Genomic DNA, 12,517 nt, shown 5'->3' on the forward strand with positions numbered 1-12,517 from the left:
GTGCTTTCTCGAGGTCACTTCGTATGGAATGACCCATAGCCTATTTGAATTAATTTGTGGAGTTTGCAACAGAATGAATCAATTTTTATTGTTACTTTTTAAAAAGATTTTCTACATCTTTTAATGTTCCAAAATATTGTTAACTATACCTATAATAACACACAACGTTACCGGAAAAGATTATTTTTATCTCTTATATATTTTTTAAGTTATTCCAAATTCATTGGCTCCTGGCGATTTATTTATAACCTGCAAATGCTCGTAGAAATGGCTATAGAATATGATCAAAGTCAAAGGCTTCTGTACATCATCTCTATTCTGCAAAGCAAATATCCATATAGGGTGGTATTCGGTCATTTTCAGCTGTTTTTCTGGCACCCATCTAATTCCGGAAATACCCATATTGGGCGGTATTCAGTTATTTTGGTTGTTTTTCAGAAACTGAAAGTGATCATCTTTGAATTAAAAATGGTGTCCAGGGTCAATGCTTGGCTTCTATGTGTCATCCCGATTACGGAAATATCCTTATTGAGTAGTATTCTGTCATTTTCGGCTGTTTTCCAAAAGTTGCCATCTTACAATTCAAAATGGTGTCTGAGGTAAATTTTTAGCTCCTTGCTCCTCTGGTCATATTGGCTGGTATTTGGTCACTTCAGGCTGTTTTACAGAAACCGGAAGTCACCATCTTGAATTTCAAAATGGCATTTGAGACAATTTCTAGCCCCTGAGTGTCATTCTGTTTCAAGGAACACCCATATTGGGTGTTATTTGGTCATTTCCAGCTGTTTCCGAGAAACCGGAAGTCGCCATCTTAGAATCCAAAATGGTGTCTGTGGTCGATTTTAGCTCGTGTGTATCATTCTGGTTCCGGAGGTACAAACATACCTTGATATGAGGCAACTTTATTTGTTTTTTCGTTACGTTATATCGAAGCACGAGAATTTTTTTTATATTGATGCAAAATTGTTGATTACTTAAAGATGCTCAATAACTTTTTTTTTCTATCACCTGTTGATACATATAAACCTTTCTCATGCCTCTACATAATCAGTCACGAAACAGTGAAAGAAAAAAGATTAATTTTACGCATATATCAAGATGGCATGACAATTTTTTTTTTAATTCTTTCATCACCAATATTTAGTGGTTCATTTGTGAGTTCGAAATCCAATTTGTGGTAATTTGTGGTTAAGTGGTTTCCGAGAAATTTTTAAAAAACTGAGTCAAGCCATCTTGAAACTTGATTTTGCTTCAAATGAATCGGACAACGATGATATATACATCAATCGAAAGCTCTTAATTTGAAAATATAATTTTAAGGTCATAATTACTAGTACGTAAATTTGTGTTTTATTGTTCACGTAGTATTACGTTTTGTTCATTTGTTGTTGACGCTGCTGGCCGCTTGTAGCGTTGGCTGTTTGCGGTGTTTGTCACTGCTATACTCAGAGCCGGATTCAAGGGGAGGGTCACACAACATTTTTGGGGCCCCCACAAATCGAGAAAGTTTTTTTCTCTATCAAAAATGAGATTCAAATTTCGATTTTCAGCAAGAAAATTTGAACTTTCCTTCAGTGTTATACTTGTATTATATCTTGAAACTTGATTTTGCTTCAAATGAATCGGACAACGATGATATATACATCAATCGAAAGCTCTTAATTTGTGGTTCACGAAAATGTAATTTTAAGGTCATAATTACTAGTGTTTGTATAGAAATTCGTGTTTTATTATTCACGTAGTTCTACGTTTTGTTTACTTGTTGACGCTGCTTTACGTTGATCAGACACCTACCATTCGATTTCTGAGACTTTTTTACTCATAATAAGATAAATTTGACTACCACTTTAAAATATTAGCGAATTACCATTAATACTCAGAAATAATCGATATTATTTTGCTTTGTGAAATATACTTAAACTATGCCAAAACCGGTTTCGTAGAATCACGGTTTTGAGCTCAGTTTTTGTCCGATTTAAGATCTGTTTTTTTTTTTCAAAAGATGGGTAAAAGGATGCTAATATGTGGAAAAACTCTTAGAATTTTGATTTGTGGGGGCCCCAAAAATGTTGTGTGACCCTCCCCTTGAATCCGGCTCTGAGTAAAGCAGTGACAAACACCGCAAACAGCCAACGCTACAAGCGGCCAGCAGCGTCAACAACAAATGAACAAAACGTAATACTACGTGAACAATAAAACACAAATTTACGTACTAGTAATTATGACCTTAAAATTATATTTTCAAATTAAGAGCTTTCGATTGATGTATATATCATCGTTGTCCGATTCATTTGAAGCAAAATCAAGTTTTAAAATGGCTTGACTCAGTTTTTTAAAAATTTCTCGGAAACCACTTAACCACAAATCACCACAAATTGGATTTTACAAATGAATATTGAAGATAAAAGAATAAAAGACAAATATTGTGTCAAGCCATCTTGATATATGCTAATTTTACTCCATTTTATGGTCCTTATTCGTGTTTTATTATTCACGTAGTTCTACGTTTTGTTTACTTGTTGACGCTGCTTTACGTTGATCAGACACCTACCATTCGATTTCTGAGACTTTTTTACTCATAATAAGATAAATTTGACTACCACTTTAAAATATTAGCGAATTACCATTAATACTCAGAAATAATCGATATTATTTTGCTTTGTGAAATATACTTAAACTATGCCAAAACCGGTTTCGTAGAATCACGGTTTTGAGCTCGGTTTTTGTCCGATTTAAGATCTGTTTTTTTTTTTTCAAAAGATGGGTAAAAGGATGCTAATATGTGGAAAAACTCTTAGAATTTTGATATTTGGTCTTAAAACAAAATGGCGTCGAAAAAACCTCAAAAATTTCCAGTTTCTCAAAAATTCAAAATGGCGCCATTGTTGCCCCTTAAGTTGAAATATGTTCAAATTCAGGAAAATTTATTTTCGCATCAAACTTCATCAAAAAATTATACATAAAAGCCAAGGCAAAAAAAAAAATTGTTGCACTGTGTAATCAACACTTTAATCGCAAATTCACAAGGTCAAATTTGACAGCCTTGCTTTTTTCATACGCTACCTATTTTTAATTAGTTTCATCTTCGAAAAAAGACAGCTCTCCCAGTTGCGTTCGAAACCATTAGACTCAAATAAATACGCAATGCAATTTTAGTTCAGCATGTTTTTCGCAAGTTTGCTATTCAAATTTAAATTCTTCAAATGTAATTCAAAGGAAATATTCACTAGACTCTGGAACTACTTATAGAAAGCGGATTTGATTATTGGGGGTCAGACTTTCAAAATCCATTATTAATTGAGACAAGTTTATTTTTTCTTGATTTGTGGTGGCCTCAAAATGTGGGACCCCCCATAAATCCAGCCCTGCTTCTGCAGGTCTGTAAAATCTGCACACGGACTCTGAAAATCTGCATTTTGCAAAGCACATCTGGTATCCCTGATTCGGACAAGTAAGCAACAGTAATGCATTAAAACAAACTTGTGGGTTATTTTCTTTCTCTGCTTTACTTCCCATGCGCGCTGGTTCGATTCAATTGGTGTATTAGAATGTGTCATTCTAAAAGAATCCGAGGTGAACCCTTGTGGAGGTAGTTGTGATATTGGCGCTCGCGAAAATACAAAACTGAAGGAAAGTTCAAATTTTATTGCTGAAAATCGAAATTAGAATCTCATTTTTGATAGAGAAAAAAACTTTCTCGATTTGTGGGGGCCCCAAAAATGTTGTGTGACCCTCCCCTTGAATCCGGCTCTGAGTAAAGCAGTGACAAACACCGCAAACAGCCAACGCTACAAGCGGCCAGCAGCGTCAACAACAAATGAACAAAACGTAATACTACGTGAACAATAAAACACAAATTTACGTACTAGTAATTATGACCTTAAAATTATATTTTCAAATTAAGAGCTTTCGATTGATGTATATATCATCGTTGTCCGATTCATTTGAAGCAAAATCAAGTTTTAAAATGGCTTGACTCAGTTTTTTAAAAATTTCTCGGAAACCACTTAACCACAAATCACCACAAATTGGATTTTACAAATGAATATTGAAGATAAAAGAATAAAAGACAAATATTGTGTCAAGCCATCTTGATATATGCTAATTTTACTCCATTTTATGGTCCTTAAATTTTTTTTACTGATGCAAGACTGTGAATGGTTACTCAAAAAAGCGTGTTAACCTGTTTTCCATCACCTATCAGTATTTTGAAACCATTCTTATCTCCATTCAGGACAATTTTCAACAAGCAATTTTTCTAATTGGTGCAAGAATGTGAACAACTATTTTGACAGTTGACTCTTTTGATGAGACGTTCAGATAACTTTAAAAACTTTTTACATACACAAAATCTTATTTCTCTCTGAGTGTGTTTGTTGTGGAGTAAGCGAACCTCAAAAAAAAATACAAAATTGAAATTGTGACCCGTTAACCCTTCAAAATGGCTTACTTACCTTACCAATCAGACGAGAGCCGTGGTGGCTCGTGCTGTATCAAGAATTTGTCGCCATGTTGCTCAGTTTTGGGCTGTGTTTCGCCAGTTTCCCAGGCGTCTCATCACCCGCAAGTCTCCTTCGATCTGGTCGAGCCATCGTGCACGCTGCGCCCCTCTATTTCTGGTGCCGGCAGGGTTGCTGAAGAGAAGTGATTTCACAGGGTTGCCGTCCGGCATCCTTACGACATGACCGGCCCACCGCAACCTATTAACTTTCGCCAGGTGTGCAATGGGATTCTCTCCAAGCAGCGCGTGCAGTTCGTGGTTCATGCGCCGTCGCCATTCTCCGTCGTCCGTCTGTACTCCACCGTAGATAGTCCGTAGCACCTTCCGTTCAAAAACTCCAAGAGCGTTAAGGTCCTCCGCGAGAAGCGTTGCCGTCTCGATCCCGTATAGGACTACCGGTCTTATCAGGGTTTTGTACAGCGTCAACTTCGTGCGTCGTCGCACTCGATTCGATCGAAGTGTCTTCCGGAGTGGAAAGTAGGCACGATTTCCTGCCTGGATGCGTCTCTGGATCTTTTTGCTGGTGTTATTGTCGGCGGTCACCAGTGACCCTAAAAACATGAACTCATCGACCACCTCAAGCTCATCACCGTCCACAGAGACTTGAGTTGGGAGGCTGATGTTGTTCTCCTTGGAGCCTCTCGCCCGCATGTATTTTGTTTTCGACGCATTCATCCGCAATCCGATCCGTCCAGCTTCGGCTTTCAGTCGGGCGTAAGTTTCCTCCGCCGTCGCAAAGTTACGTGATATGATGTCGAAGTCATCCGCGAAGCCCAGAAGCTGAACAGACCTTGTGAAAATTGTGCCCCTCGTGTCGATGCCCGCCCTCCGGATCACACCCTCAAGGGCGATGTTAAACAGCAAACAGGAAAGTCCATCACCTTGTCTCAACCCTCTGCGCGATTCAAAGGGACTCGAGAGTATCCCCGAAACACGCACGAAGCACATCACTTGCGCCATGGTAGCTCTGATCAATCGAGTCAGTTTATCCGGAAATCCGTTGTCGTGCATGATCTGCCATAGCTGTTCTCGATCGACTGTATCATAGGCCGCCGTGAAGTCAATGAAAATGTGATGTGTGGGCACGTTGTACTCGCGACATTTCTGTAACATCTGTCGGATTGAGAAGATCTGGTCCGTGGTGGCACGGGCTCCCATGAAACCCGCTTGGTACTGGCCAACGAACCTTCTGGTTAAAGGTGATAGACGGCGGAACAGGATCTGTGAGAGTATTTTGTAGGCGGCATTGATAAGCGAGATGCCGCGGTAGTTGCGGCACTCCAGCTTGTCGCCCTTCTTGTAGATGGGACAGATAACTCCCTCCATCCACTCGTCTGGCAGTTTTTCCTCCTCCCAAATCCTGGAAATGACCCAGTGCAGCACTCTAGCCAGCGCCTCTCTTCCATGTTTCAAGAGCTCGCTCGGTAGTTCGTCTTTGCCTGCGGCTTTATTGTTTTTCAGCTTCCCGATCTCACAAAGGACTTCGTGAATATCGGGAGCTGGTACTCGGTCATCCGCTGCTGGTGCTCCTAGGTCAGTTCCTGCTCCGCATCTGTTTGCTGCTTCGCCATTCAGGTGTCCATCGAAGTCGACCACCTCGCTGGCATCCGTGAGAAGGTTCCCATCCGCGTCGTTGCACATGTCGGCTTGCGGCACATAGCCTCTGCGGGACTGGTTTACCTTCTCATAGAATTTCCGCGTTTCACTGGCACGGTATAGCTGCTCCAGCTCCTCATGCTCACGATCCTCTTGCTGGCGCTTCTTTCGTCTGAGAACCGTGGTCATGTCGTTCCGTGCCCGTTTGTAATTGGCCTTGTTCTCTCTCGTTGACCTGCCCAGGTATATCACCCAGGTCCGGTTCTTCTCATTCACCGCTGCCTCGCACTCCCCGTCATACCAGTCGTTTCTGCCACTCGGTGCTTCCACTCCTAGTGTCGCCATTGCGGTCTCCACGAAAGCTGTGCGAATGCTGCACCAGCCGTCTTCGAGAGGCAATGCGCCCAGCCCCTCCGCTGTGGGTAGCACCGCTTCAAGCTGTTGCGCGTATTCCTCCGCAGCCTGGGAGTTCCGGAGCTGCTTAATGTTGAGCCGCGGGGTTCGGCGATGTCGCGCGTGATATACGGTCGACAGTTTTGAGCGCAATGATACCGCAACTAGGTAGTGGTCCGAGCCAATATCCGCACCGCGATAGGTACGTACGTTTGTAATGTCAGAGAAGAACCGGCCGTCGATGAGAACATGGTCAATTTGATTTGCTATACGTTGGTCAGGTGATCTCCAGGTGGTTTTGTGGATGTCCTTACGGGGAAAGAAGGTACTTCGGACTGCCAGTCCTCGGAAAGCTGCGAAGTTGACGCATCGCTGGCCGTTGTCGTTCGTCACGGTGTGCAGGCTATGTTGGCCGATCACCGGCTTGTACATTTCTTCCCTACCGATCTGCGCGTTCAGGTCCCCGATGACGATCTTGATGTCTCTACGCGAGCAGCTATCGTAGAGTTTCTCCAGCTGTGCGTAGAACTCTTCTTTCTCTACATCGGGTCTTCCTTCGTGAGCGCAGTGCACATTGAGGATAGTGTAGTTGTAGAACCGGCCTTTTATTCTCAACAAACACAACCTGTCGCTGATCGCCTGCCACTTGATCACACGACTCTGCATCCTGCCCAGCACTATAAAGCCGGTACCCAGCTCATTGGTTGTGCCGCCGCTCTGGTAGTACTGTGCCTTGCGGCCACAAATCCTCCGTACCTTCTCTCCTTTCCGGCAAAGCTCCTGGAGCGCAACGAAGTCGAAGTGGCGGGGTTCTAGCTGATCCAGCAGAATCCGGTCGCCACCCGGGGCGTTCAGCGATCTACAGTTCTATGTACCGAGCTTCCAATCGTCGTCCTTATTTCGTCGCCTAGGTCGTTGCCAATTGTTCCGGTCCGTATTCAATTCTTGATTGTTCGTAGTACTTTAATGTTTCGGCATGCTGCCTTACTAGGGCTGCTGATGCCTAGTCTCGCGACGGGGCTGCAGTCTTGGGTGTAGCTGGCGAGACGCCGCATTTCATAATTCAGCCGTCCGCTCCGGATCAGACGCTGTTTGAGGCGCCCCTAACATGGGGAACAGACGCTCGAACAAGCTGCCCTCCTAGGAGAGCAGCTCCCCCTTCCCTGTCAGCATACGACTAAGTTCCCACCGGTTCACCGATCTTCCCTTGGTTGCTCGTATCCCAGTCGGTACCACGTGGAGGTAGGGATAGGAGTTGCTGGGCATTATGCTTTGGACCACACTGGGGTCTATTTTATGCCAACTAGTACGGGTGTACTGCTGGTACGCACTGCCCAGCCGTTTACCAACCATCCGTTAAAAATGGCATTCTTCCTTAGAAAACGACATGTGTTTCACTTCACTTTCAATAGTGCTTTTAAATTTCGTAACGTGATTGTGTTTGAATTTCCTCTACATGGTTTCTTCTTAGCAACTGTTGTCCTCAGCAAGTGTTTGGAGGAACGAAACTGCAAAAAGTCGTTTGTGGTGGAGGGGAAATCAGTTTCAAATATAATAGAAAGAACTCCCAAACTCCTACTTCCGACGAAATCACCCTCAAAGCTTAAATTTTAAACATGTCACTGCATCTCTTAATTTGGTTTTATTGTATTAAGTTGAGTATACGAAGCTATCCAACCGTATTTGAAATAAAGCAAAAAGCAGTTTTAAGTGGCGGTGCGGCGTAAGATGCATCCGCTTGTAGGCAACGATGATGAGACTCATAGATACAGTCTGAAACACGGCAATCCTCTTCCTACTGCACTGTTATTACGATGTCACAAAGTCACAAACTGTATGCAGGAATTAATTGAAATGCTCTAAATAATTAAGTTGTACATCAGGGATGTTTACTTCAGTTGTAGCGGAAGCAGATTCAGTGGGAAACTTTAAGACGTTGCTAAATATTTTGCAGTGTGCTGGTAGTTTTGTTGCTGGTAAATAAAAGTTGTAGGTTTTTGAATTGAGTCTTGTTTAAAACTTTATTATAAAACGATAATGGTTGTTTTTTTTTATATGAAGTTACCATGCAGAACATTATATAAAAATTGAGCAAACGTTTCTGCGTCACAATAAAGATGCCTCATTCAGTAGCATAAGATTTTAAAAGTCTTGGCTATTGATGATTCCAAGACTCAACTAATTATCCGTTTAACCACAGCACATCGTAACGAAAGATATCAGTAATTATTTGTATATGCTGTAGTATTCTCAGATTGAAAAAACTAAATGGGAAAAGTGATACCAGCATTATAGTTAACTGACGAACGACGATCATTTCCGGCTACATATTGTAATAAGAATTTGTGTTTACGATTACTGCGAGCTGGAGCAGAAATCAGCTCGAAAATTCGTTTATATATGGCTCATTTTATTTAACCATCATCACAGCAGGGACGGCAAATAGCTTTTTTAAAGGCTCTGCTTCACTTCGGTTTACCAACAGCTAAAGGCCTCCTATTAGAAGCACAATGAAAGCGATCCAGAAGCGGTAATAACTTTTTGATCTACGTGTGAGCCGCTAGATTGGGTGTGTCTAACCCGTTAAAGACATCCGGCGAGCTTTGGCACTAACGCTGAGCCGGTTTCGCTGGGACGATGCCGTCGAACTAATTCATTTTCGATTACGATGGCAGCGCGCTAAACTAACTGTTATGAGCTATAAATGAGCACCGCTTCGGGTGGTGATAAAAGCCCCCTTTCGTTGCCACAATTCCTAATTTTCCATCACCCGCAAATGACATCATCAGCAAATTGCGTGGGGAAAAGCTTAGAAAATGTCAGTACTATCAAGCAGCTACGGGGCTCAACATTGGCAATTTCTAGTTGGCAGGCCGTTGCCGGTGACACTTTGAAGACATAAAGAAATTTCGGGGGAAATTTAATGATTCAAAATCATCACATCGCTCTAGCCCGGGAAACCAGCACCGGAAACTTGTTTTATTTACGATTGAATATAGCTACAGCTGTATTAAATCTGCTGCTATGCGTGTTTAACTTATAGAGCTAAGCAGATAACAAAAGTATGAAACGATAATGGTTTCGCAGACAGCGTTTTTGAAGATTAAAATTTGCATTCGTCTCACTAAACTAAAATTAATTGTTCCAGTTGAAAGATACAAAACAACTACGAGGTGCATCGCAAAATGGAGAATAAACGTTGTCCAATGTAGTGGAATCGAAACCGTAGTTAAGTTGACAATAAAAAAAAACTTCTCTCATCCTGAAGGCGCGGTAGGCCCGTCAGTTCCGGTGTAATGGCGCACATCGGCTGGTGTCTATTTGTTTCTTCTGTAAACTCGTCGGTTTGGCGAAAATGTTGCAGGCAACGATACTGGAACTGCTAGTTTTTACGAGCACGTCTGTTCGAATTTGAATTTAATTAATTTCTTGAACGGTTAAACCGACGATGCTGGAGAATCTTCTAGTCTAGCTTAACATTTTCTGTCGAGCCGATCATGGTGGCTAGAATGAATTATGAAGTTTGATATTTGAACTTGCAACGATTTGAATGGCAACATAAAGCGTCTTGTAAATAATGGAAATGTGTACAAAAAGTGTTCGACGTTTTTTTGAATCCAGCTTGGCATTGCGCAACTCCCCCTTATCAGTTTATTGTAGCAGAAATTTTACTAGACCGGTAATTCGGACGTTGGTATTTTGCACTACAATTAGCGATACTTCGCCAAAAATTCTAAAACAAAATTCGACTGTACTTACAGACTACTTCAATCTTCCACGAGGTTTCCAAAAACAGCCCGGTAACATTTGGATTCTCCGCTCGGCACGTTATCAGCTTACCGTCGTCTTCCGTGGTCGGTACAAAGCAAAGCTCAGACCGAGTGGTGTTATTCAGGATTTCCTCCTGAAATTGAACGCGGGAAGAAAAAAAAAACAAAGGTTAGTATTAAGTTTGGGTTTTCATATGATAGGAGAAATTTGTTCGAGTATAATTAAAGAGAATGAAAGGCGTGGGTCAAGGATAAACAACAAGTGGCAAGAATACTGGAGAAAAATCCTTATGTGTTTTAAATTTGAGCCGAAAAGCTCATGTGGAGTAGGACGTGGAGTCGACATAATTCGATATTTTAGTCGACATAATAGAGCTCGATGGTAATATTCTGGAAAAAAAGCTTTCCTCTACAAAGTTGTTACATATAATGGAGCGCACACTTTCCGGTAACCACAAATTAGGGTGACCCAAATTTTTTATGAAATCCAGCATCAAAGTTTCTTATCTTTCCAGATAAAGTTAAACGATATTCTATAATGGTGTAACCCCGTCAATTTCGCGTACCTATGTAGAAGAAAGTTTTTTCTAATTTTCAAAATAACCGATAGAGAGCTATTTTATCTATAAGTCGTGTTTATTTAAGTTTCAAAAAACGTGTAAAAAATAAATAGAAGAAAAAGATTGTTACTTTTTAAATTGAACAATGTCGTATCTCTAAGTCGCCTTGAATTAACGGAATAGTGTGTAACAATCTTCAATTCTATCTACACAGATATGAAAGTTAGATATCTGATTTGATAGGAAATTTTGGTCACTCTAATTTGTGATAACATAAAAATAACCGCCTGATCATATGTAATAAGTTTTTAGAAGAAAGTTTTTCTCTAGAATATTACAATCGAGCTCTAGATCCAAATTTCCCCCTAAGCTCGTTCCCTAGAACGATGTACTTAGCGTCTCCATCGATTCAACAGCGAAAGGAGGCGCACGATTAACGTTCACTTTGGAATGGGTGGGAGCTTTTGTCGTGTTACTGAAAGGGCTGGGGGCACCAAAACTCACAGGAATGAGTAGACAGCTGATCTTTCATTTTTTTTTAGTTTGAGCTTAAGGGCCGTACCCGTAGTTTATTTGTTGTGCTCTAGTAAAATAGCTCTATATCAATTATTTTGAAAAAAGAAAAAACTTTTTTTTACCAAGTTACGCAAAATTGACAGGACTACAACATTGTAGAACATCGTTCAACTCTTCCTGCAGAGATAAAAGCAGGATGATGGTATGCAAGACACGACCGCATGACGTTGGACTATGGTATTTTTATATTCCATTAAAACAAATAGTAGACGGAATTGAAACTCTATTATTTTCTGCATTTTTTGTCTAACAGTGCATTTCCCGATAACGTTTAGCGCTGTCACTGCAGAAAAACCTTAGCTCCTTAGCCCAGCATATAGCTTGATTATTTTGAGAAATTACGTTTTTTTCAATAACTTAAAAAAGCAAGCACTCTATTACACGCTTTTTGGGTAGCTGTTATCAAGATTTTGACGAGCGACAGGAAAATATATTAGTTATTTAATTATGATTTAGAGCATTTCTAAATGTTTTGTTATTTTCCACGATAGAGACAAGTTTGTTTTTTTTCTCTGTGTGCGAAAAACAGAAACAAAACCACGCACCGAGAAACAAAAACGAAAATTAAATTTATGCTCATTGAGAAAACTTCACCGTTGATTTATAAGGCTTTTTTTACTGATAATTTATGGTACTTAAAAGAACCTGTTTTGATTTAAATGAAATTTCTAGCAAATAAGTGTTGATCATTCATCGGCAGTAATTTTGCCTCGATGAATAAAGAAGACTGGCTGAAAAAGTTTAAATCACTGCTGTAAATTCGAATTTACAACCGTGTTCGTTTAGGCGTTTAAATGTTTTTAATGAATGTTAATGAAATATTAAATCTTTGAAAAAGACCTGTTAAAGCTATTTACATACGTGCTTTAGCAATCCATACATACAAACGAATAAGAAGTTTAATTCGATAGCATGCGCTTTGATAACCGACTAATATATGCCACCACCCGCTTTCTGCTGCACCAGAAAGAACGATCCGCTCTGCCGGTCAATGAACGAATGAGAAGTTTAATTCGATGGTATGCGCTTCTATGATCGACCAATATTTGCCACTATTCGCTTTCTGCTGCTCCAGAAAGAACCGTCCGCTTTGCCGGTCAATGAACGAATGAGAAGTTTAC

General features: G+C 40.6%; 1 protein-coding gene across 2 annotated transcripts in view; it reads right to left on the reverse strand.

Annotated features, from left to right (window-relative positions):
• The window catches only part of LOC129726561 (nephrin-like), an 875,571-nt gene that overhangs the window by 71,796 nt on the left and 791,258 nt on the right, over positions 1 to 12,517 (reverse strand). Inside the window, exon 1 of one of the 2 annotated variants that reach the window (XR_008728364.1) lies at positions 4,455 to 7,813. Coding sequence is in view for 1 of the 2 variants with exons in the window: in XM_055683414.1 (XP_055539389.1) it covers positions 10,250 to 10,394 (145 nt within the window). In the remaining variant the exon portion in view is untranslated. Of the gene's footprint in view, positions 1 to 4,454; positions 7,814 to 10,249; positions 10,395 to 12,517 lie in introns of those variants that run through there. The other variant, XM_055683414.1, reaches the window with a different exon arrangement.

Source organism: Wyeomyia smithii, chromosome 3, assembly GCF_029784165.1.
Source record: "Wyeomyia smithii strain HCP4-BCI-WySm-NY-G18 chromosome 3, ASM2978416v1, whole genome shotgun sequence".
Lineage (NCBI taxonomy): Eukaryota > Metazoa > Arthropoda > Insecta > Diptera > Culicidae > Wyeomyia > Wyeomyia smithii.